We start from the raw sequence: 21,580 nt of genomic DNA, 5'->3' as shown, positions 1-21,580 counted from the left end.
AGTGCCCCTCGGGAGACGGGTCTCCACCAGGCCAGGTCAGGTTGTGGCCTCCTGGAGGCGCTATAATAGGCCAATGTGAAAAGGGTGCCATTTGTTCTTACGCCTTTGATGGCAATTGGATGATTTGAGGCAGTTTGTTCCAAAAATGTGTTTTTCAAAAATCCACCTGTTGGTGGCGCTATAACAGGCCAATATGAAAAGGGTGGGATATATTCCTCAGCCTAGTAGGAAAGTGTGTGAAAGATTTCACGTAAATTGCACGCTGTGTTCATGCTTTTTGTTCAAAATGGGCCAATCCTGCAAACTTTGAAAGACGATGTTAGCCAATAGACCTTGCGGTAAGCCCCACCCACTCGCGCACCTGCCCCGATACCGTTGCTAAGCAGGACAAACAACAACCCCTACTATCAGCAATCCTCCACTGAGGACCGTGTTATGTCGGCGTTTTTCCGAAGAGGAATAGAAGTATTCATATCAACAACATCCATACTATAATAACGCCATGGTGAAACGTTGCTGTTGGGCGTCCTGCAACAGTGCTTCATAAGTACCCAGAACGTTTGGGGCATTTTCTTTTTATTCCTTTTCCTGTGGGTGCGCACATGCACATGTCAATGTTCTGGAGGTGGAGGAGGCAGCAGTGGCGCTGGCATCACTCGTTCACCCTCCCTGCTACTAAATCATACTATTAACGTCAACCTTTACTAAACAATGGTTAAATCAATTGTCTAATAAACAACAAACAACTTACCTTGGAGCAAAATTGTGCTTTGTAACTTTCTCCACGCTCAGTTGATTGTGTGGACGGCGGCCACATAACTTCACCCACAGGCTCCAGTCACGTCCCCTCCCACTGCGGTTCAGAAAAAAGAACGCTGCTTACCCTTTTCTGCACATTGTATCCAAAAAGAGAAGGTCCGCTAATGGTCTAAAACTAATTTGAATTTAGGAACGGCAAAGAAAATCCAAGTTTAAACGGTTAAACGAGCGTTTACATCATGGGGTTTACATAGCTTGTTAAGTCAGCCGCTTCCATGTTTTTCAAGGAAGTTGTGTTGTGCTTACGTGTGCGTGTGGTGTGTGCATGTCGACTGAACTGGAGTCAGTTGGAGAATTCGACCAGGGGAGGCGCTAAAGCATTTCAACTTCCTTGGAAAAAAATGGAAGTCGGCCTCCTGGTGGTGCTATAACAGGCCGTTCTGGAAGATTTGGGGCAGAGGTTCATCGTTGGCATCTAGGGAGTGTGTGTGCAAAGTTTGGCATCGACCGGGTTAATGATGCCGGAGATTTAAGCAATATAACACGAGAGGGTGTGGTTTAACGTGATTATTGCCACGACAGTGATGCTGTCAGGAACGAGACGTAGTCGAGTTCCGCAAGCATCACTGAAGTACGACCACAAATGTCCCAAGAAACTAGCTAGCCTAGCCACTGAGTTTGCGGCGCTCTGGGAAAACAGAGCAGCTGAATTATTTGTTTTGATTAGGTGTGCAGTGGTGCTCGTTTGAAGGCTAGAAGGCTGTTTCAACCAATCAGATTCCTCGAAACGACCTGTTGTATAATAGCTGGTAACAGACACACGGACGGACGGTGTGCAAAACATACTCTCTCCCCATGCCTTCGGCCTGGTGATCTTCAAGCTCGCACCATGGCGCGCTGTGAGCTTGTAGATCGGCTATTTTCAATACAACAATTCATTGATTGTCTTGTCCACTTTTGATGTTTACAGAATGTAGAGGCATTGTAAGACATATGTTTTTGTAATATGTCATTTTTTTACTTTAACAAAATACATCATTACATTTGCAATACATCATGTTTAAACATGTTTCTAATCCTCCACCGCACTTCAGCGAATCACCTGGATTTATTTTACTCTGTAGAGTTTCCCCCCCCCCCCCCCCCCCAGCATTATACGTGTGAGCCTAACTTTTATAGTCTTAGTAGGCTAACGGGGTACATTCTCCTTAGTTGTTCATATTGGTCCTCTCTGAATGAGATGGAGAGAACGAGGAGGGCATGAGAGAGTGAGGCTTTGCATGTGTCCCAAGAGCTGGTGCAGACAGAGTTGCATGCACACACACACACACACACACACACACTCGGAGGGAACCAGAAAGAATTATCTCCATTGTGTCACAAAGTTTGAGCTATTTGCAGCTCGTTTCACCCTGACTTACCAGTCAAGCTTTAATGTAATTTATCTTCGTGCAGTGGAAGAGAGAGACAGAGAGGGACTTTGGGGTTTGGACGATGGGTCAAGAGAGGGGGGATGGATGAAAGGATGTAGACTAGAGAGAGGAGGAGAGGCATAAGCGATGCTTTCAGTGCCTAAATCACTGATTCATAGCTAATCGGGGGTTGACCCAAAAACTTCTTTGTGATTGATAATGGTGTGTGTCAGGGTTTGTGTGAGGGGGAGAGAGAGAGAGAGAGCATGTGTGCACTGTGCACAGGCCAACTTTCACAACTGCTATGTAATAGTGCCCTGGAAAGACAGGGTATGTGCTATTATCCTTAATCACTTAACCCATTCTGACCTTCTACATCCTGACAGTTTTCTGAAAAAGCTATGTTTCTATGTCGTTCTTCGATTTTTCAAAAATAGCAGACCTACAAGCTCGTAGCGCGCCACTCGGTGGCGCGCTATGAGCTTGTAGATCTGCTATTTTTCAATAGCTAAAGCATAACATAATGCTAACACCAAAAGGGGTTCCCGCCCCAAAATGGGTTAAGCCCTATTTTATATTATAAAAAAACTTGGCCTGTATTGACATGACAAACAGGCACGCCAGGTTGAAAGTGGTTAAGCGGTCTTTTGCCCTTATGGTCTTAATGGGTGAGTGCGGGCTGATATTGCCTCCAGCTAGGTCATCCTAGTGTATGTGAGGGCAGTAATTTGACATTACCAAAACAGGCACGCCAGGTTGAAAGTGGTTAAACGGTCTTTGCCCTTATGGTGTTAAGCCAAGGACTTATTTAACTTCTTTTGCATGATGTCCTGGAGCGCCAAGGACGTGTTTTTCGTGTTTTATAACATGGTAAAAAAAAAAAGAAAAAAAAAAGTTAGTTTTTCTTTTAGACTTTTTTTTTGAAAAAAATTAAAATATATAAAATAAAATAAAAGATATATGGTGGCGGTCTGGGCCTTTTGGCGCCCCCTAGTGGCGATGGATGAGTTAATGGGTGAGTGTCGTAAACTGCGGGCTGATATTGCCTCCAGCTAGTAGGTCATCCAGTGTAAGTGAGGACAGTAGTAGTAGTGCAGGGAGAGAGTTTGCTCCCAGGCTTCTCTCTCACTTTTTCCAGTTCCACTTGTCCATGGTTAATGGAGCCGTGATCTCAATACGCCCCATCCTATTAGCTACACCAGGCTGGATGGTCAGACAGCACGCGTATTAGGGCATTAAGCAACTAGTCGACTAGTTTACTAGTCGACTAGTAAATCCACTAGTCTACTTTGATGGTACTAGTTGACTAGTTGATAAGAAAAAAGAAAAAAAAAAGTTTATTTTTTTATTTTTTATTTCCCCCCCGATTTTGTAGGCCTCAAGATCAGGTAGATTATAGTTATAGTCACCATGTACACAGTTTTTTACAAATATTTATTTAAAAAATAAAGAAAAAAAGGTTATTTGTTTTAATTTATTTTATTTTTTACATAATAGGTAGTTAAACAACTAGTCGACTAGTAAACTAGGCAACTAGTCAACTAGTAAAAATGACTAGAAGTGAATGCCCTACCGCGTATGCAGTAGTAGTTGGCCAACTCTCAAATCTGCAGCGCACAGAGCACATGGGTAACAATCGCTCATCACTCGAGTTTGGTTCCGTTTTATCAGAAAAGATGAGCTGACGGTGGTGCAGTCGGTAGCGCTGTCACCTCACAGCTAGAAGGTCCCGGGTTCAATTCCCGCCGGGGACGCTGTATGTATGTCATATACCATAGGTGGGGTTGGCGAAAGGGCCTTTGCATATTCTTATGAGAGGAGATGACGTTTGCACACCGGTCTTGAGCTCCAAACTTTGTATTAGATTGAAGAGAAACAACGTTCCAACCCATTCGGGTCTTCGTCAGGCCTTTGCATATTCTCCCTGTGTCCCCTAGGGTTGAAATAACGTATTCCTTTCACACACTACATCCTACTGGGGAAACCTCTCCCCTGTCAGGTGATAAGAAGCGGCCTGCTCACTCCTCATAAAGCATGAGCTCAGTTCGGGCCTCTGCCTATAGGTTGTCAGAGGCAACAGCTTAGGCAACTGGTACCGGGTGAAAAATGGGATCAAAAATAGGAAAGAGGAAAAAAAGGGGGTCCTTTGTTATCACCACTACATCTCCTCTAAATTGTTGTATTGTTGGAAACATGGCAAATCTAGGTGCGAAAATGCTAGGTATGGGACAATATCTTCATGTCAAAATGTAATAATCTTCTTACATTAACTGAACCATTGCTGACAAGTGTAAATGGATGGAGTGACTGCGTGTTCTACAGTACAGCACTTGTATTTTATTTTTTTCTCTTCCACTGGTGATGACGCTTACTCTTGTTACCATTGTTTGTGCTCATGTCATGCAACAGTCATCAATGCAGGGATGAGGAAGTTCTTCCTGCAAGCCAACGACCAGCAGGACCTGGTAGACTGGGTCAACGCACTCAACAAAGCAACCAAGATCACTGTGAGAGAGACGCGCACGCACACCACACACACACACACACACACACACACACACACACACACACACACACACACACACACACACACACACGTATTCGGAAAACCCGTCAGTTTACCAACTTACTTAATTTAAATTGCATTGAATTGAGAGAGAGAGAGAGGATAGTTGTTTAGAGTTAACACTAGAGAAAGTAGGAATGCTAAAAGTTTAAATTAGTAAACAATTCCTGAAATGGCAGGCCTACTTATCATTGGTATTCACATACTCACCTTTTTATCATCATCTAGCTCAGGGGTTCTCAACGTTTTTGGCCGGGGACCCCCGGAAATGCTTTGGCAATGTCTCGGGACCCCCGCCCCGCCCCCTCCCGACCCCCAATATAAATTGACTGCTACAATAACCTTAAACCATTTTGGGCGGGAACCCCTTTTGGTGTTTTAAGCATTATGTTATAATTTAGCTATTGAAAAATAGCAGATCTACAAGCTCGAGCTACGAGCTTGTAGGTCTGCTATTTTTGAAAAATCGTGAAAATAAAATTTAAAAAACCCCCTTTTTTTTTTTTTTTTTAATAATTTGGGGACCCCCTAAAATAATTTGGCGACCCCCCCCCCCCCCCCCCGAGGGGTCGCGACCCACGGGTTGAGAACCCCTGATCTAGCTGACCATTTAATTGCACAAAATAATTTGATCACTTTGTAAATGAACTATAACATCTGTGAGTTTGACATACTACACTGATGAAGACAGCATGTTAGCGTAACGATGAAGACATTGATGAAGGATTTTCGCCATGGCGACTTGGTAAACTGGCGAGTTCTCCGGTATTACACACACACATACACACACACACACACAATACGCACAGCACACCTAATGCATACAAAAGCATGCACACACAGAAATGCACAGCACACATAAACACATGCATGCATACAGACTTGTACACAGAAGCATGCACTACAAAGTACAAATGCATGCAGAATAACACGACTCATCTTAACACTCTCATGCACACAAAACACTTCCCTTTGTTCTCTTGTGGTTTGAGCTTAGGTTGAATGCTTTTTGGAGCAGCCATTATTTAATTTCTATTATACACAAATAAGTGAGTGGACCGTTCGAGCCATCAGATAGTGAGTCAGAGCATGACTAACAGGATGCCTTGTATTGTTGTTGAATGTTGCCCCGGTTTGCGGGAAAGAGGAGTATTTCCACCGTGCTCTTATGCGTCCTACCACGCACTAGGCCTCTGAGGAAATGGCTACCAGAGAGGGTTGGGATGCATTGTGAAACGAACAGGCCCGTCAAGTTCAGTCCGTACAGCGACAGAATGGTGTGAATGTGTGAACCCAGTTGGACACACTACTGCAGGGGTTCTCAACCCGTGGGTCGCGACCCCTCGGGGGGTCGCCAAATTATTTTCAAAAAAAAAAAAAAGATTTATTTTTTTTAAATTTTATTTTCACGATTAAAAAAAAATAGCAGACCTACAAGCTCGTAGCGCGCCACTCGGTGGCGCGCTATGAGCTTGTAGATCTGCTATTTTTCAATAGCTAAATTATAACAATGCTTAAAACACCAAAAGGGGTTCCCGCCCAAAATGGTTTAAGGTTATTGTAGCAGTCAATTTATATTGGGGGTCGGGAGGGGGCGGGGCGGGGCGGGGGTCCCGAGACATTGCCAAAGCATTTCCGGGGGTCCCCGGCCAAAAACGTTGAGAACCCCTGCACTACTGAAAGTCTCATTTCTGCGTCATACCTGTGCTATGACAGGAAACCTTTGAATGTGCCTGAATATTTTGGTTGAATTGGTGTGTGTTCTCTTCCCCCACACAGGTCCCAAAGACATGTGACAGCCAGCAGAATGCAGAGAACCAGAAGGCCTCGCTGGATGTCGCAGGGCCCAAGAAACAGGTCTCCTACAAGACGGAGATCATAGGAGGTGTCCCGATCATTACTCAGACGCAGGTAAATGGAATACATTTCTGCACATACACATGCCATCAACCAGTCAACAAATTTAACCCATTTTGACCTGAGATCAGATTCTAAAAATGTCTTCTACATCCTGACAGTTTTCTGAAAAAGCTATGTTTCTATGTCAGTCGTTCTTCAACTTTTCAAAAATAGCAGACCTACAAGCTTGTAGCGCACCACTCGGTGGCGCGCTACGAGCTTGTAGATCTGCTATTTTTCAATAGCTAAAGCATAACATAATGCTAACACCAAAAGGGGTTCCCGCTACAAAATGGGTTAACTAGACGGATACATGTACACTAGAGATTAAACAATGAATCGATTGACAAAATAAATAATGAAACATTTCAAAATGTAAATGCTTGACTTGGTTCCATATCATAACTTATCATGAGCATTTACCATAATTTTGTACTTGACATCAATGTAGGCAAATAGAAGAGCTCTGATCGATCAGCCACCGGAGAAACCGATCTTTTATATAATTTAAGTAGTATAAAAGTCAATCAGATTATACTGTATAGTCGCTTTGCATCTTTGTGACAGGCCTAAACATTCTCCCCTTCCTCCCCATACACAGAGGAACTGTTTTGACGTGGGTTTTGACATAATCATTTTGGAATATTCAAATTCTCCCTGTACGCACAAGATCGGTATAGGCCGATCGTGAGGAAAGATATCGGTGATCGGGATCTGTCCCAAAAAACCTGATCTGAGCAAAAATCATTACATCTACCTGCATCTACATCTTTTAATTGACAAAATCTGTCTGGGCGCCGTCCAACCGACTGTGACTGTCGTGTGTCTCCCAGGTGACCCAGGGGTAAGCAGTGCCATGTGGCAATTTGGTCAGACCAACGGTTTCTGATAACCAACAAAAACTTGTGTATGTGTCTGATTGTCCGTGGATTGTCTTGATTGTCTGATTGGACCTATGGAGAATGCACCAAATCTCTTGAGTGTTTGGTCCGGGGGATGTCATCAGTTTGTGATGACATCAGAATTTCCATATTTAGTTGGGTTGTATAGTGGGTAACATAATGGGTACTCTGACAGCAAAGTACATTTAGAAATGGGTATTGCATGAATGTGCGGGGCATAATTCCTGAGTAGGCTGCATTAGCAGCCTAGGTGCCCGGACCACGCTACCCTAGCCTTCCGGGCCGATTTTGTACAAACTTGTTTGCATCTAATGGCACAACTCCCCCTCCAGCATGAAGGGGGCGACGGTGCAGAGGGGACAGAGCGCGAGGCCCTGCGCCGCTCCCACAGCCAGCTGCCCTACTTCCTGGGAAGACCGTCTCAGGACCAGACAGTCATCAAATCTGGCTACTGCGTCAAGCAGGGAGCTGTGGTGAGTTGTGTTCAGGATCATTCATAAGACATAAAAACACATTTTTCCTGGTCTCTAAACTGCCTCCCCCTGGCCAGCCGGGGCGCCTGATGGAGGGGAAAGGAACTGGTTGGAATAACGTGTTCCTTCCACGCGCTACGGCCAACCAGGGAAACTCCCCCCTGTCAGGTGTAAAGGAGCAACTTGGACACTCAGGCATGAAGGAAGCATGAGTTCAAGTCCGTTGCTCTCCCCATGTCCCCCATATATGGGGACTAGGTTGGCGGAGGGTGTGTAGAGCCCAGGATCACATTAGATAATCGACACGGGTGAAAAATGGGTTACAAAATCGTGGGATAAAAAAATGGTCATACTACTACTGTACTCTGGTATCTATGCTTGGCCAACACCATGAAATTAGGCCCCTGGCTCTGTTGGGGAAAGCCCCTGTGGGCTGGCCAAAGAAAGAAATCCAGTAGAAATTAATTAGAAAGGGGGATTTGCTGGTGTCCTCCTCATTACACAATACTCAGCAAGAGAGAATTGTACTACATTTTTAGAAACCTTCATTGATGCTAAGTCAAGATACATTTTGCTCACAACAAATCCAATGTCTATTTTGTATTTTCATCTTTGCCAGCCAAAATTGTCAATACTAACATTTTGTTTCTCTCTCCCCAGATGAGGAACTGGAAGAGGCGATATTTCCTGCTGGAAGAAAATGCAATGAGTTATTTCAAATCGGATCTGGTAATTCACTTTTATTTCATGATTTTGGGAGGACTTGTCTTCAATACAACAGCGTGCAGTGGTGGCAACATGTGGCTTTGATTCCGCCCACACAGCCTTAATCCATTGAGACCTGGAACGCATCCATGTCACGTTAGCGTTTAACCACATTAACCATTAACCCATTTTGGGGCGGGAACCCGTTTTGGTGTTTTAAACATTGTTATAATTTAGCTATTGAAAAATAGCAGATCTACAAGCTCATAGCGCGCCACCGAGTGGCGCGCTATGAACTTGTAGGTCTGCTATTTTTTTTAAATCGTTAAAATGTGCCTCAAATCTTTCCGAAAATTGTCATGATTTAGAAAACTTTTTTTTTTTAAATTTCGACGTCAGGCCTGAATGGGTTAAGCCAGGAGAAACGGCACAAACACACACTCTCCCAAGTCCCAACATGTTACAGCCCTACACCATGGAATTTGGAACCTCCACTTCTTATGTCCTAGCTTGTCCTGACACACACACACACACACACACACACACACACACACACACACACACACACACACACACACACACACAACAGCTAGCTGCTCTACTCCTGTCCGCATTTGGGCCAGTCCTTATTCGACACCATCTGCCTGGTTATCAGCAAGGCCATCAACTTTCGACTCTGTAGTGTCCTCTCTAGCTGTGCTACTGGCTAGAAGTTCTAATTACCAGATGAGTAGTTACTAGTTAAAGTTATCTTGTGAGCCCTAATTAAAGGAGCATTCAGTGATTTGGGTGATTTGGAAAAATACCCGGTCCACCCGGTAACGAGATGTGCACATGCACACGCTCTACAGTGGGGGAAGTACAACAGACCAACAGCATGTGCACCAAGGCCCGTCCCACTCGATCATGATTGGAGGAAGGCCCCTCTTATCCTGATTGGATGAAGGCTTTGCCACCCAAAGCCCAAACCGAAACTAGGGTTTTTTGACCCCAGGGGCTCACTGGGGATAGGGAGGAACTCCTTATATGGTCAGCACACTTTATAGTAGGGAGGATTATCCAAAAAATAAGAAAAAATAAGTGATATTTGAATTAAGTGAAATCACTGAATATACCTTTAAGCAGGACCACTGTACTGTGATGTGTACCTTAAGTCAATAAATTGTTGTCAATGATGTTGCTGCCTATTTATGAGGGGCACTAGCCCCTCCTATGCCCAGCTTTGTGGGTCTGTGTGAACACAAACATTGGCTTGTGATTGGCTGATCACCTCATAGCGATTTGATTGGCTGAGCAAAGTACATATTGAAGATAAAAGTGAGGGCAGAAAAGTGATTGGCTGGGATGACTTTTGTGATGATTTGATTGGCTGAGCACGGAATGTGATATATGATAAGAGTGCCCCTCACTTCACATGAGTGTGATTTGTTTTTATTACATTGTCATTAAAAATGCTTCATTTGCGAATTAGGCCAGGTTCCCGTTTCTCATATTGGTTTTCCTTTTCTTTTCTTTTTTAGCATTCTCACATGTACGGCAATATTGATAAAAGCACATTGTTCATGCAGTCAGTTTCTTCATCGACTCTTTAAATCTGCACTGCGATGCTATTATTTGTGTTTTCTCTTTGTGTCTTCAGGAGAAGGAACCGCTGCGAATGATCCCACTCAAGGAAGTGCACAAAGTCCAGGAGTGCAAACAGAGGTGTTCTAACAAGTCCCAGCATTCACCTGATCTTATATTACAAGAAAGACAGAAAAACTCTCCACAAAGATTTACTGTCTGAAGAAATGTAGTCTTTGTCTTTGCTTGTTAAAGTGTAGCTCAGGTGTATTTTCTGACATGGTTGTAATGGGATTTTGTTTTTGTTTCCCCCCCTCGGTCGTTGTAGTGACATCATGATGAGGGACAACCTGTTTGAAGTGGTCACCACGTCAAGGACCTTCTATATACAGGTAGAATGTCCATTCTGAAGGCAACGTGCATGTTATTAGGCATCACAGTGCTGCGATGCTCACGCTAAACTCTGTATTGTTTATACTCCCTTCTTTTCCTTAACGCCGACTGTCTATCGCTTCTGCTCTCTCTCTCTCCTTTCTTTTTGTCCCCCCACTTTTGTCCCGTCTCACTCACTCAACACCCGCCCAAACTCTATCTCTTTGTCCCATGGGCCGTCGTCTGGGTGCCCCCGTTGTCAAAAACAACAGATATAAGCACTCCTTTGTCCCTGCCTCGATTCGTGCCGTCAACAACAGCCAGTAACATGTAATGTGATGATGACGATGCTGAAACAAGCACTTTATGCCGGCACTTTATATTCTAGCACTTTTTCTGAATGTAGCCTTTCTTCTTTGATTCTATACCTGCACTAGATGCGCCCAGACCTCTGTTTATGCTATGGTGTCTCATGTCTGTTGTTGTCCTGTATTGTTTGTATGTTTTAAACCACTACTTTTGCTGTAAACCTGATTGCCCTTCTGGGACATTAATAAAGACCTTGAACCTTGTCCCATGTGTCTCTCCACCAGGCGGACAGTCCAGAGGAGATGCACAGCTGGATCAAGGCTGTGTCGGGGGCTATTGTGGCCCAGCGGGGCCCTGGCAGGTCTGCTGCTACGGTATGTGTCTCGCACTGCACTACACTACAATACCCATGTCCACTAGAAGCATAACAGACTTGGACTACAATACCCATGTCCACTAGAAGCATAACAGACTTGGACTACAATACCCATGTCCACTAGAAGCATAACAGACTTGGACTACAATACCCATGTCCACTAGAAGCATAACAGACTTGGACTACAATACCCATGTCCACTAGAAGCATAACAGACTTGGACTACAATACCCATGTCCACTAGAAGCATAACAGACTTGGACTACAATACCCATGTCCACTAGAAGCATAACATAACATGACTTGGACTTGACTCACAAAGTCTTGAGACTGATTCAGGAGCCTGGACTAATTCCTTACTTGACTTGGACTTGCACGTCGTGCATAAGGGGAAGACTTGTATCGCCTCACCTGATGAAGGCCAACAATGGCCAAAACATTGTTGCCTGTAAAATGACAGTGTTTTGGCAATAAAAACTAAACACTGGAGCAGAGCTGTGTGCAGACTCCCTATCTTTTTACGCTGAGACTTGCTGCATGACCTCGGGGTGCAATGACTTGGAAATTACCTTATTCTCGAACACAATTGTGGACCAAATTAGTCAGTCCAAATAAGGGTACCTTATTCTGTATAGGTGATACTGCATGAATTGGGTGTTGGTCCCTTGCCATTTTGGGTATTCAGCATAATCAGCAAGACAGTGAGTCACTTTGTCCGATAATGAGGAAGAAGAGGGTTTTTTTTTTAGACTGGCTATAAATCTGAATATTCCAAAAAGGAAGTGGTGTCAACCGTGTCATTGTTGCCTTGCATGACCGGCACTGTTATATTTATTGGCAGCATGAATAAGTCATTCATTATAATCTGTTTAACTACATGAAAATGGCAAATATACGGACTCGCAACCATTCACAACATGTTGTGGCAAAGATATTCGTGTAGAGGGGGAAAAAGGAGACGACCAAGACAAGTATAGACCCTTGGGGTAACCATGGTCAACGAAGAGGTTAATCAATTTTGTTCTTGCAAGCAGCCTATAGGTACAACATGCAGAAGGATATGTCCAAAATCTACTATCCAGTCCATGTAGTCATTTATTTTTATAGTACAGACTTATAAGGTGTTAAACAGGCATTTAAGCAACCAAGCAATTTCAAACATTAAAGAAAAGAAAAAGAAACTGCACTGACCAGTGCTTTATAGAACTGCACAACTCCTGCACCACTAGCTCACTTTTAAGTTTGTGATGACATCAGAATTTCCATATTTAGTTGGGTTGTATAGTGGGTAACATAATGGGTACTCTGACAGCAAAGTGCATTTAGAAATGGGTATTGCATGAACGTGCAGGGCATAATTCCTGAGTAGGCTGCATTAGCAGCCTAGGTGCCCGGACCCGATTTTGTACAAACTTGTTTGCATCTAATGGCACAACTCCCCCTCCAGCATGAAGGGGGCGACGGTGCAGAGGGGACAGAGCGCGAGGCCCTGCGCCGCTCCCACAGCCAGCTTCTCTTCTTTAAAGAAAAGAAAAATAAACTGCACTGACCAGTGCTTTATAGAACTGCACAACTCCTGCACCACTAGCTCACTTTTAAGGTGCCTTCCACCCGAACGGCTCGGGCTGTTAGCCGCGCAAGTTTGTAAACGATATAAAACTTTCCTGCGTCCATATTGCGGTTATGTTAATTATGCATGTAGTTGTGTATTGCAGGGGTTCTCAACGTTTTTGGCCGGGGACCCCCGGAAATGCTTTGGCAATGTCTCGGGACCCCCGCCCCGCCCCCTCCCGACCCCCAATATAAATTGACTGCTACAATAACCTTAAACCATTTTGGGCGGGAACCCCTTTTGGTGTTTTAAGCATTGTTATAATTTAGCTATTGAAAAATAGCAGATCTACAAGCTCATAGCGCGCCACCGAGTGGCGCGCTACGAGCTTGTAGGTCTGCTATTTTTGAAAAATCGTTTTTTTTTTTTTTTTTTTTGAAAATAATTTGGGGACCCCCTAAAATAATTTGGCGACCCCCCCCCGAGGGGTCGCGACCCACGGGTTGAGAACCCCTGCTTTATAGAACTGCACAACTCCTGCACCACTAGCTCACTTTTAAGGTGCCTTCCACCCGAACGGCTCGGGGCTGTTAGCCGCGCAAGTTTGTAAACGATATAAAACTTTCCTGCGTCCATATTGCGGTTATGTTAATTATGCATGTAGTCCAGACGAGAGCGGTAGAGACACCCAGAGAAAGCTGTGTATTGTAGGCTAAATGCATTATGTGGCATTGTGGCATAATCATTCAGTAGGCATGCATGGGCATAATCAACAGTAGCTGATGTTTTTCTTTCTTTTTCATTACAAATCATTACAATTTTTATATCCTCTTCTGCCAGAAGTAGGCTACAAAGTATACATAAGCATGAGATTCATCGTTTGCGAATCTTAAAGCTCACAACGAGGGGCGGCATGATGCATTGTGAACTTTGGAGATTGAATATATATTCGCTGGTGCGCAACACCTCTGAATGTCAGATAATTGCTCGTTTAGATTGATTCCACCTGCTGCGCAGCACAGCGCTAAACATTGATTGCACATAGGCTATACAAAAGTATACAAAAGAGCAATTAGAAACAGTGAAAACAGGCCGTTTTATAGAAGAATATGGACAGTAAACAATGTGTTTATCCTACCTGGGGTCTCTCAATGCAAAGCCGTTTTGAAGTTACACAAAGAATGTTTAATTTCCACCCAAGAAGACGAAGCACTTTGACGAGGTCCATGCATGCTGTGTGCACTGCGCAGTCAGACCTGCCTGAGAGGAACGGACAGACAGACAGCCTATCTTGTATAGCCTATATACTAATCTATGCTACACTGTGACTACACCATTTAATAGTAACAATAATGTAGAAGATCATCCATTTTTTTCTTGTCTTTCCAGATTGGTAATCACCATAATTTAGGCCAGGGGTGGGCAACTTTGACGATGGAGAGGGCCACTATATTTCCACACTCACTCCCTAGGGCCATATATTACTGTCGTCGCAAAAATAGCCGATCTACAAGCTCAAAACGCGTCGCGCTGCGACGCGTTTTGAACTTGTAGATCGGCTATTTTTGCTATATTCGAATTGAAATGTTGAATTATTTTTTACTATTTTTGAATTGGAATCCTGAAAATTAACATGTTTATGTAATTTCAAATTCCTTTTAATTATACTTGTGTTGAGCAATGAGCTACTAATTTAGACTGAAGTAATTAAAGCGGGTCATGTTTGCATGTTGTGGAATTGTAAACTCAATCAGTATCCTGACATTAACCTGAGGGCCACATTAAGTGAAGGTGGGGGCCGCATGTGGCCCCCGGGCCGCCAGTTGCCCACCCCTGATTTAGGCTATATCTGTTCTCCGAAAATAGCTCCTCTACAAGCTCACTGCATGGCTGCAGATCGGCTATTTTCGGAGAAGAGATTTATAGACATTATTTGCAAATATAAAATAGCTGTGAGTGATACTGGAGGTGGAAAGCCTGGTGACGTGAGGTTAGTTTGGAGGGGGCGAGGGGACTATTGCGTCACCATTTCAGCAAATAAGTGGCATTCTCTGTACACATGGAGACGACAAAGTCGTGTCTCCAAACTTTCCCACTCTGGAAGGTGGTTTCAAAATTAGCCAGTTAAGTCCCCCCCAGTCTCTGTGTGTCAGACAGGGCAGATCAGCTAAATACTTCCCCGGGTAACGCAGAATACGTCCTCGTCTGGATGGCCCCTAAGTCATTACATTACACAGACCAATTCATTGCCAAGATAGCTTTTTTCATCTGGATATTTGTTAAATTCTGACGATAATTTGTGTTCGGGTTAGACAGCTAGAACATGTCTTTTCACTTTGTGCGCCACTGTATGACGTACATTTTGAAGAGACAGAACTATGTATGTTCCTATTCATGTAGCAAGCCATGGACATTTAATTAAATCTTATTCATATTAGAAAGCAAGCCCAAGACTGGCCTACTATATGTGTTGGTCCACTCCTATCAAGTCTTTTTTACGAATGGGAAAGGTTTGAGTAGAATGAAATGAAGTAATGAAATGACAACGGCTAAATGGCCTGTAATTTTGTGTCTGCCCCACTTCCCATGGGAGTCGATCCCGATTTGCTTGTTAAAATCTGTTTGATCAGTGCTCTAGTTGCTGTCTCCACAAATTATTTTGTCGATTATTTATCCCCTTCAATTTGGTATTGTATAAAATATGGTATATCAACAGAAGAATATTGCATTGTTTGGGGGACTGCTGCCAGCATGGTTCGCTGTGTTGCTCATTCCTTCCACGAATGCACAATCCTTAAAGTTGCACCTCTTTCTAAAGCTGACTAGTGACTACTCGGGAATACCAATGAGTGTTATTGAAGGGGAGAAATAATCAACCGAAATAACGTTTCTGAACTTTTTGTTGAGGAGGAGTTAATTCATAAAACATCGATCATGTACACTTGTACAGTATGTTATACAATATACGTATATCAATGGCAGTCATTGTACATGGCAACAGACAAAAAGGTGGCTCCATTTGTGGTATGTTTAATCCAAAAGGATGTTCTAGCAAGCACAACTCTGTTGCAAACTCACATACATTTTCTTTTCAAATTTTCAAATGCAGATTAAAAGAAAAAAACTTTAGAAATAAACTTGACATGAGATTATCCTATTTGTGACTCAAATCTGGGATTTTAGACAAACACACGTTGTTTGTGGACTTGTTTTAAAACTTGAACCGTGTGACTTCAACAACCCGCCTCTGCACTCCATGATCGGGGGTCTAACTAGGGGAGCAACTGCATGCTCGGGTTCCCTCTCCTCCATCCTTTCCCCCCCCCCCCTTCTTTTTGGTACCAACTCTCTTCTGTTGTCTCGGTTTCTACTAGCCTCAGTAAACGGCTTGTGGTTGTTTCTCCATCTGTGCTCAGCAATAAGTCGGTGCAGCCCAAACTACTACTGCCTTTATATGTCCTATAACCTTCCCAGGTTCCTAATGTTCAGAGCCACTCAACCTGCATACACACACACACACAGGAAAGCTAGCATTCATGTAGAATGCAGGGCACAGGTATAAAGCCAGATACACAGTATTGACTGCAGAGGGTATGTTGTCCTCCATGGTTAGGTAGTAACCTGTAACTACTTTACTGCTCTGTGTTTCTTTACCTTGGACTCTTTTAATTTCTTTCTCACTCCCCCCCACCCCCACCCAACTCTTTTCTCATCCCTTTCCCTCTCAGTCTTATTCGTATTTTTTATCTTTCTTTCCTTCCTTCCTTTCTTCTGTCATTCTCTTCCCTGTGGGCGGACGGCCCCTCTGCTCTAATCCAGCTTTGCACTGTGTTGTTGCAGATGCGGCAGACCAGACGGCTGTCGAACCCCTGTATACAGAGGTATACGTCCCGAATCGGGGAGTGCAGCAGCACGTACGTCCTAAAGCCCCACCCCCCCAACCTTGCCCTTTTATAAAAAAAACTAAAAAGCTCGCCCTTTATTATTATTATTATTTTTTTTAATACTTTGTTTCCGCTCACTTGGCTGGCCGTTTATATTTTATTTTTTTGTTAAGTTTTGTTTTGTTTTGTTTTGTTTTGTTTTGTTTTAGACCGCACAGGGAGAGTGGGTTGGATCGCTTTATCCCTTCCCAGTCCCAACACTCCTTTTCCTAAGAAAAAAACGCAACCCTCTGTACGGCTGCAACGAACCCAACAATCCCTTCCTTCACCCCTCTCTCCTCGCTGCTCCTCTTGCCCACTGTTCTCTTTCTCCTTTTCGCTACAGCTCTTTTTAATTCCACACTTTTCTACACTTCTGGATTGAAGTGCAGTTCCTGCTCCATTCCATTCTGCGCCCTCACAGCCAGCTCTAGGGCCAGGTTACGCTTTTAATATCACCGTTAAGCATAATTTCATATACCAGTGAGGTGCGTTTGATTCAACTTCTCCCTCACATGACGTCCTGTCGCCCAAAGGAGCATGGCGAAGGGAAAATTAAGCGCACCTCGAGCCTCTCAAAATGCATGAAAGCGTTTCGACGCACATTATTGCACCATGCACTGATGTGAGTTGCTGAACAGAGCTTTTCTAACGGTCATGTAACCACTGGAAGGACCTTCTGCAGTCATTGGCTCTAACCGGCTCCTCATAGCTTATTTCACATAGGCTTCACCTCAGCCCTCTTTCCATTACTGAGAAGACAGTTCTACATATGATCACGCACGCACACACACAGGCGTGCACGGTATGCAAGTGGCAAACATGCGCACAACAGGCAGACACCGCACTGGCTACTTGGACATCCTGCCGGCCGTGAAAATCTGTTGCACACACCCCCTCCTCCTCCCTCTCCCTATTTCCAGTTTCCTTTCTCACTTTCTGTATCACTTTGGTATTTGTGTCTTTCACTCTCTCTCTATCTTTCTTTGTTTCTTATTCCTCCTTCACGGCCCTGTTCTTTCCATCTCTGCAGTTTGCTGCAGCTGTGTACCTGTCTTAGATGTGTGACATCCTGCTTGTCTCTCCTCCTCCCTCCTGTCCGCTGCCTGTATGTCGACTCTTCTCTCACCTCTCTCTCACACACACACACACACACACACACACACACACACATCAAAACGATAACCCTGCTCCTCTCCTCTACCCTTCTCCTTTACTAAAAACACTAAAACCGCAATGCAGAAATAGTGAAGTTTTAACGGTCGTGAAATACTGACTTCTTCCACGCATTTGGGAGAACCCTTACTAGCACACAATTGCATGTTTTGCAGCAAACTTGATGCTTTGTTGTCGTCACTCACCTCTCTCAAACTGCTCAGTGGCTAATCCCTTTTCCCCCCCTTTTATTTTATTTTATGCATTTCCGATCTCTGCTGCCCCCCCCCCCCCCCCCCCCATCTCATCTTGTCTTTCAGAGAGTGAAATCTGACAGTGACAAGCTGTGAAAAAACAAGGCCTGCAAACAACTGACCACCGCTTCCTAAGACACTTCTCTCTTCTTCTGCTATCCTCTGCCACTACCAAGCTATAATCTACTTCCTGCTGCTGTTAATACTATTACTACTTTGCTACTTCTACTTCTGCTACTATTACTACTACTACTACAACTACAACTACTACTACAACTACCACCACCAGTCTATCGTGGCTCCTTTCTTCAGCATCTACTACTGAAACTACCTACTACTTTGAAAACTCAACTCTACTACAGGCTGCGTCAGGCTCCACACTGCAGCTCTGGTGCTAAACTGAGTCTGTAACTATCTCTCGCTCTTTGAAAACATAAACAAAACCTGCTCGTCTAACACATCATGTATTTTTTTTGTCTCACCGTTTGTCTAATATCTCCCCTTTCTCTTTTTCTATCCCTCTCACTCCCTCCACCTCAGGAACACGGTGGCCGCTCCTCCCCTTCCACATTCTACCGCAGCCCAGCGGGGCCCCCCGCCCCTCGCTCGCCCATATCTGCCGTGCCACCCGGTTACCCAGAGCGGGGGCACGGGGGGCCTGCTCTCGCGGGCAGCACATGCCCGCAGCCTGGCGTGGGACAGCGAGCACTTCATGAGCCTGCTGCCACGGCCCAGTCACAACCCAGCGCGCCTGTCTCTGCAGGAGACCCGCCTGGCGAAGTGAGCTGCGAGCCGTCATTGTTCACCGCCGCCCCCGTCACGACCACCGACTTGGAGTCACCATGGCGCCGGCGCAGCAGCTATGAGCCTTGTGCTCTGCAAACGACCCTGAACCTGGAGGATGCCGACCTGCCGGTGAGCCAGGTCTGACCAGCAGTTTGTAGTTCCCTCGCCTTCCTCACGTAATTTCTACTTAAAATTGTTTAAAATACTCTCTGGCCTGGACTGGCATGGCACAGGTAGAACCTTACGTAGACCACAAGGAAAAACACTACGTTGTGTTAGGAAAGCACTGGCACTGGATTTCAAGCCAAAGCTGATGGCGGACCGAGTGTACGACTAGAACACTAATCCGAGATGTTCTCTCTGCAAGATCCCGTTAGTGTGAGCCAAACAGCTGGGGCCGGCATTGAACTTAACTGGTTGTGTGCGCCAAAGACAACCTGCTATTCACCCAGCCCCTCTCCACCTGCCTGCCCTTGTATTAAAATGTATTTTATTTATTTACCCATAGTCAACGTTGTCCGAGAGGGGGAAAATGTAATGACACGTTAGTTTGCTTGTGGCTATTAAAATTGCAATGAGAGAACTTTATTTTAACCTGCATAACCAGCTGGCTTAAGTGCACAAAGATTTGCTCGACAATATTTGTGGGGCCCGGTATTTTTACGAACCATTTTGTGCCAAGTAAATAAGGGAGCTTTTAAAGGGTGCAAGCTACTTCCTGATGACTGAAAAGAGTACTTGAATCCAAGACTCGATGTTCACCGCTTCTCTAATCGCTGTACTAATATCCAAATCTGTGCGGTGCTTTCATACGCTCAGTCATTTTAATTGTAGTACTCTGGACTTGGTGTGATGCATTTTAGGCAAATTTCCAAAATCCCAAATCTAGTCTAAGACTAAATCTGTTTCATGTCTTGTATTTCAAAGTCACCGCTAGGTCATGGTTTGTGTTTTAGAACCTGTCTCTGTGACCATATATGCAGCCACAATGACTTGGTGTACAGAGTGTTATTCCATTGTCACTGACATACACATTGAGGAACGGTACCACTGACTTCGTCAGCTTTTTTTATTTGAATTAATTTAATGTCGCCTTATGTGTACTTTAATCAGGCAAAATTCAACAATCCTTAGTAAACTGTGCAGATGCCTTGTGCAAAATAGTCATTCATTATATATATATATATATATATATATATATATCCCATAATGGGCATTCATTTAACCCATTTAGGCCTGACCTCAAAATTTAAAAAAAATCTTCTAAATCCTCCAGTTTTCTGAAATAAATATTTTCACGATTTTTCAAAAATGGCAGACCTACAAGCTTGTAGCGCGCCACCGAGTGGCGCGCTATGAGCTTGTAGATCTGCTATTTTTCAATAGCTAAATTATAACAATGTTTAAAACGCCAAAAGGGGTTCCCGCCCAAAATGGGTTAAGTAGCAGTTCTAGTATAGAATCAATTCACACTTTAAAAAAACCCCAGCCACATATGAATACATATACACACAATGGAAACCGATCCAACAGCCATGCATTGACAAGAAACTGGCGTGACATTTGCCTGTGTATACACTTTACATCTTAATTCTTCAGCCGACTGGACGCGTACGTTATCTTCAATCCACACCATTCTCTTAGAAGCTTGGCAAATAGGCACACATGAAGTCCTCAAACAACTTAAATGTTTTAAATGGTTATGGGTTTAACTTAACAACAAAGATTAGCTCAGATACTTGTCCCTTGCATGCTACAATTTTAACAATGTCCAGGGATTGGCTTTCTGTTGCAAGAGTGTGTGTGTGTAGATATATTATGTTGGTGTGCTCTTAGATGTTTCCTGGCATTGTTCTTTACCTGTGTTGCCAAATAAAGGTTACCCCAATAGTAGGCTACTGCTAAATGGACTTAATTTAAAAAATAAATCCTAACCGTAGTCCTGCTAAGTAATAATAACTAGCCATTAATAAAGTGCCTGCTTCATGTCAGCCCCGTACCACACAAAGCCAAGCTATTTCACCCCTTTTCTGTCTTGTGTAATTGGTTTGAATTGTCTTTATTTATTATGTGGATGACTTGGAAAAAAAATAAACACATTGTGAATGTGCTTAGGGGTTTTACTGATGAGTTTTTAATCTCTCTCCGGAGCACAAGAAAATTAGAATAGAAATTGGACTCACTAGTCTTTAACCGTTCGAATATATGAACACCAAATTATGTACAGTGTGAGTAATTAATTAGATTTAATAGGTGTGTGTAGATTTAATAGGTGTGTGTGGTGTGGTGTGTGTGTGGTGTGTGTGTGTGTGTGCACCACACTCCCTGGATGGCAACGATGAACCTCTGCCCCAAATTTTCCATATTACTCTTCCAGATTCTGTCCAAAAATCCCACAAATCGTTACACACCATCTCTATAGTCACGTGTTCAAGACGGATCTGTCCGATATTTCATATTCCATCCTAATTGGCTAACATTGGCCTTCAAAGCTTGCAGTAGGCCAATCATGAACGCAGCGTGCAATTTATGTGAAATCTTTCACAGACTTTCCTACTAGACAGGAATATATCC

The 21,580-nt window shown here is 43.9% G+C and overlaps 1 protein-coding gene across 3 annotated transcripts in view; it reads left to right on the top strand.

Annotated features, from left to right (window-relative positions):
- The window catches only part of LOC306931690 (pleckstrin homology domain-containing family A member 1-like), a 31,029-nt gene extending 9,913 nt beyond the window's left edge, over positions 1-21,116 (top strand). Inside the window, exons 5-14 of one of the 3 annotated variants that reach the window (XM_079513237.1) lie at positions 4,581-4,678; positions 6,517-6,648; positions 7,871-8,011; positions 8,672-8,740; positions 10,356-10,420; positions 10,608-10,671; positions 11,245-11,334; positions 16,729-16,802; positions 17,845-17,919; positions 18,761-19,137. In XM_079513237.1, coding sequence (XP_079369363.1) covers positions 4,581-4,678; positions 6,517-6,648; positions 7,871-8,011; positions 8,672-8,740; positions 10,356-10,420; positions 10,608-10,671; positions 11,245-11,334; positions 16,729-16,802; positions 17,845-17,919; positions 18,761-19,004 — 1,052 coding nt within the window. In that variant the 3' untranslated portion in view covers positions 19,005-19,137. Of the gene's footprint in view, positions 1-4,580; positions 4,679-6,516; positions 6,649-7,870; positions 8,012-8,671; positions 8,741-10,355; positions 10,421-10,607; positions 10,672-11,244; positions 11,335-16,728; positions 16,803-17,844; positions 17,920-18,760 lie in introns of all 3 variants that reach the window. The other 2 variants (XM_079513239.1, XM_079513238.1) reach the window with 2 other exon arrangements.
- Positions 21,117-21,580: the final 464 nt, after the last annotated feature.

This window comes from Electrona antarctica, assembly GCF_951216825.1.
Source record: "Electrona antarctica genome assembly, chromosome: 10".
NCBI lineage: Eukaryota > Metazoa > Chordata > Actinopteri > Myctophiformes > Myctophidae > Electrona > Electrona antarctica.
Note: the sequence above shows the minus strand (reverse complement) of the source record. Positions and strands in the feature narration are given on the sequence as shown.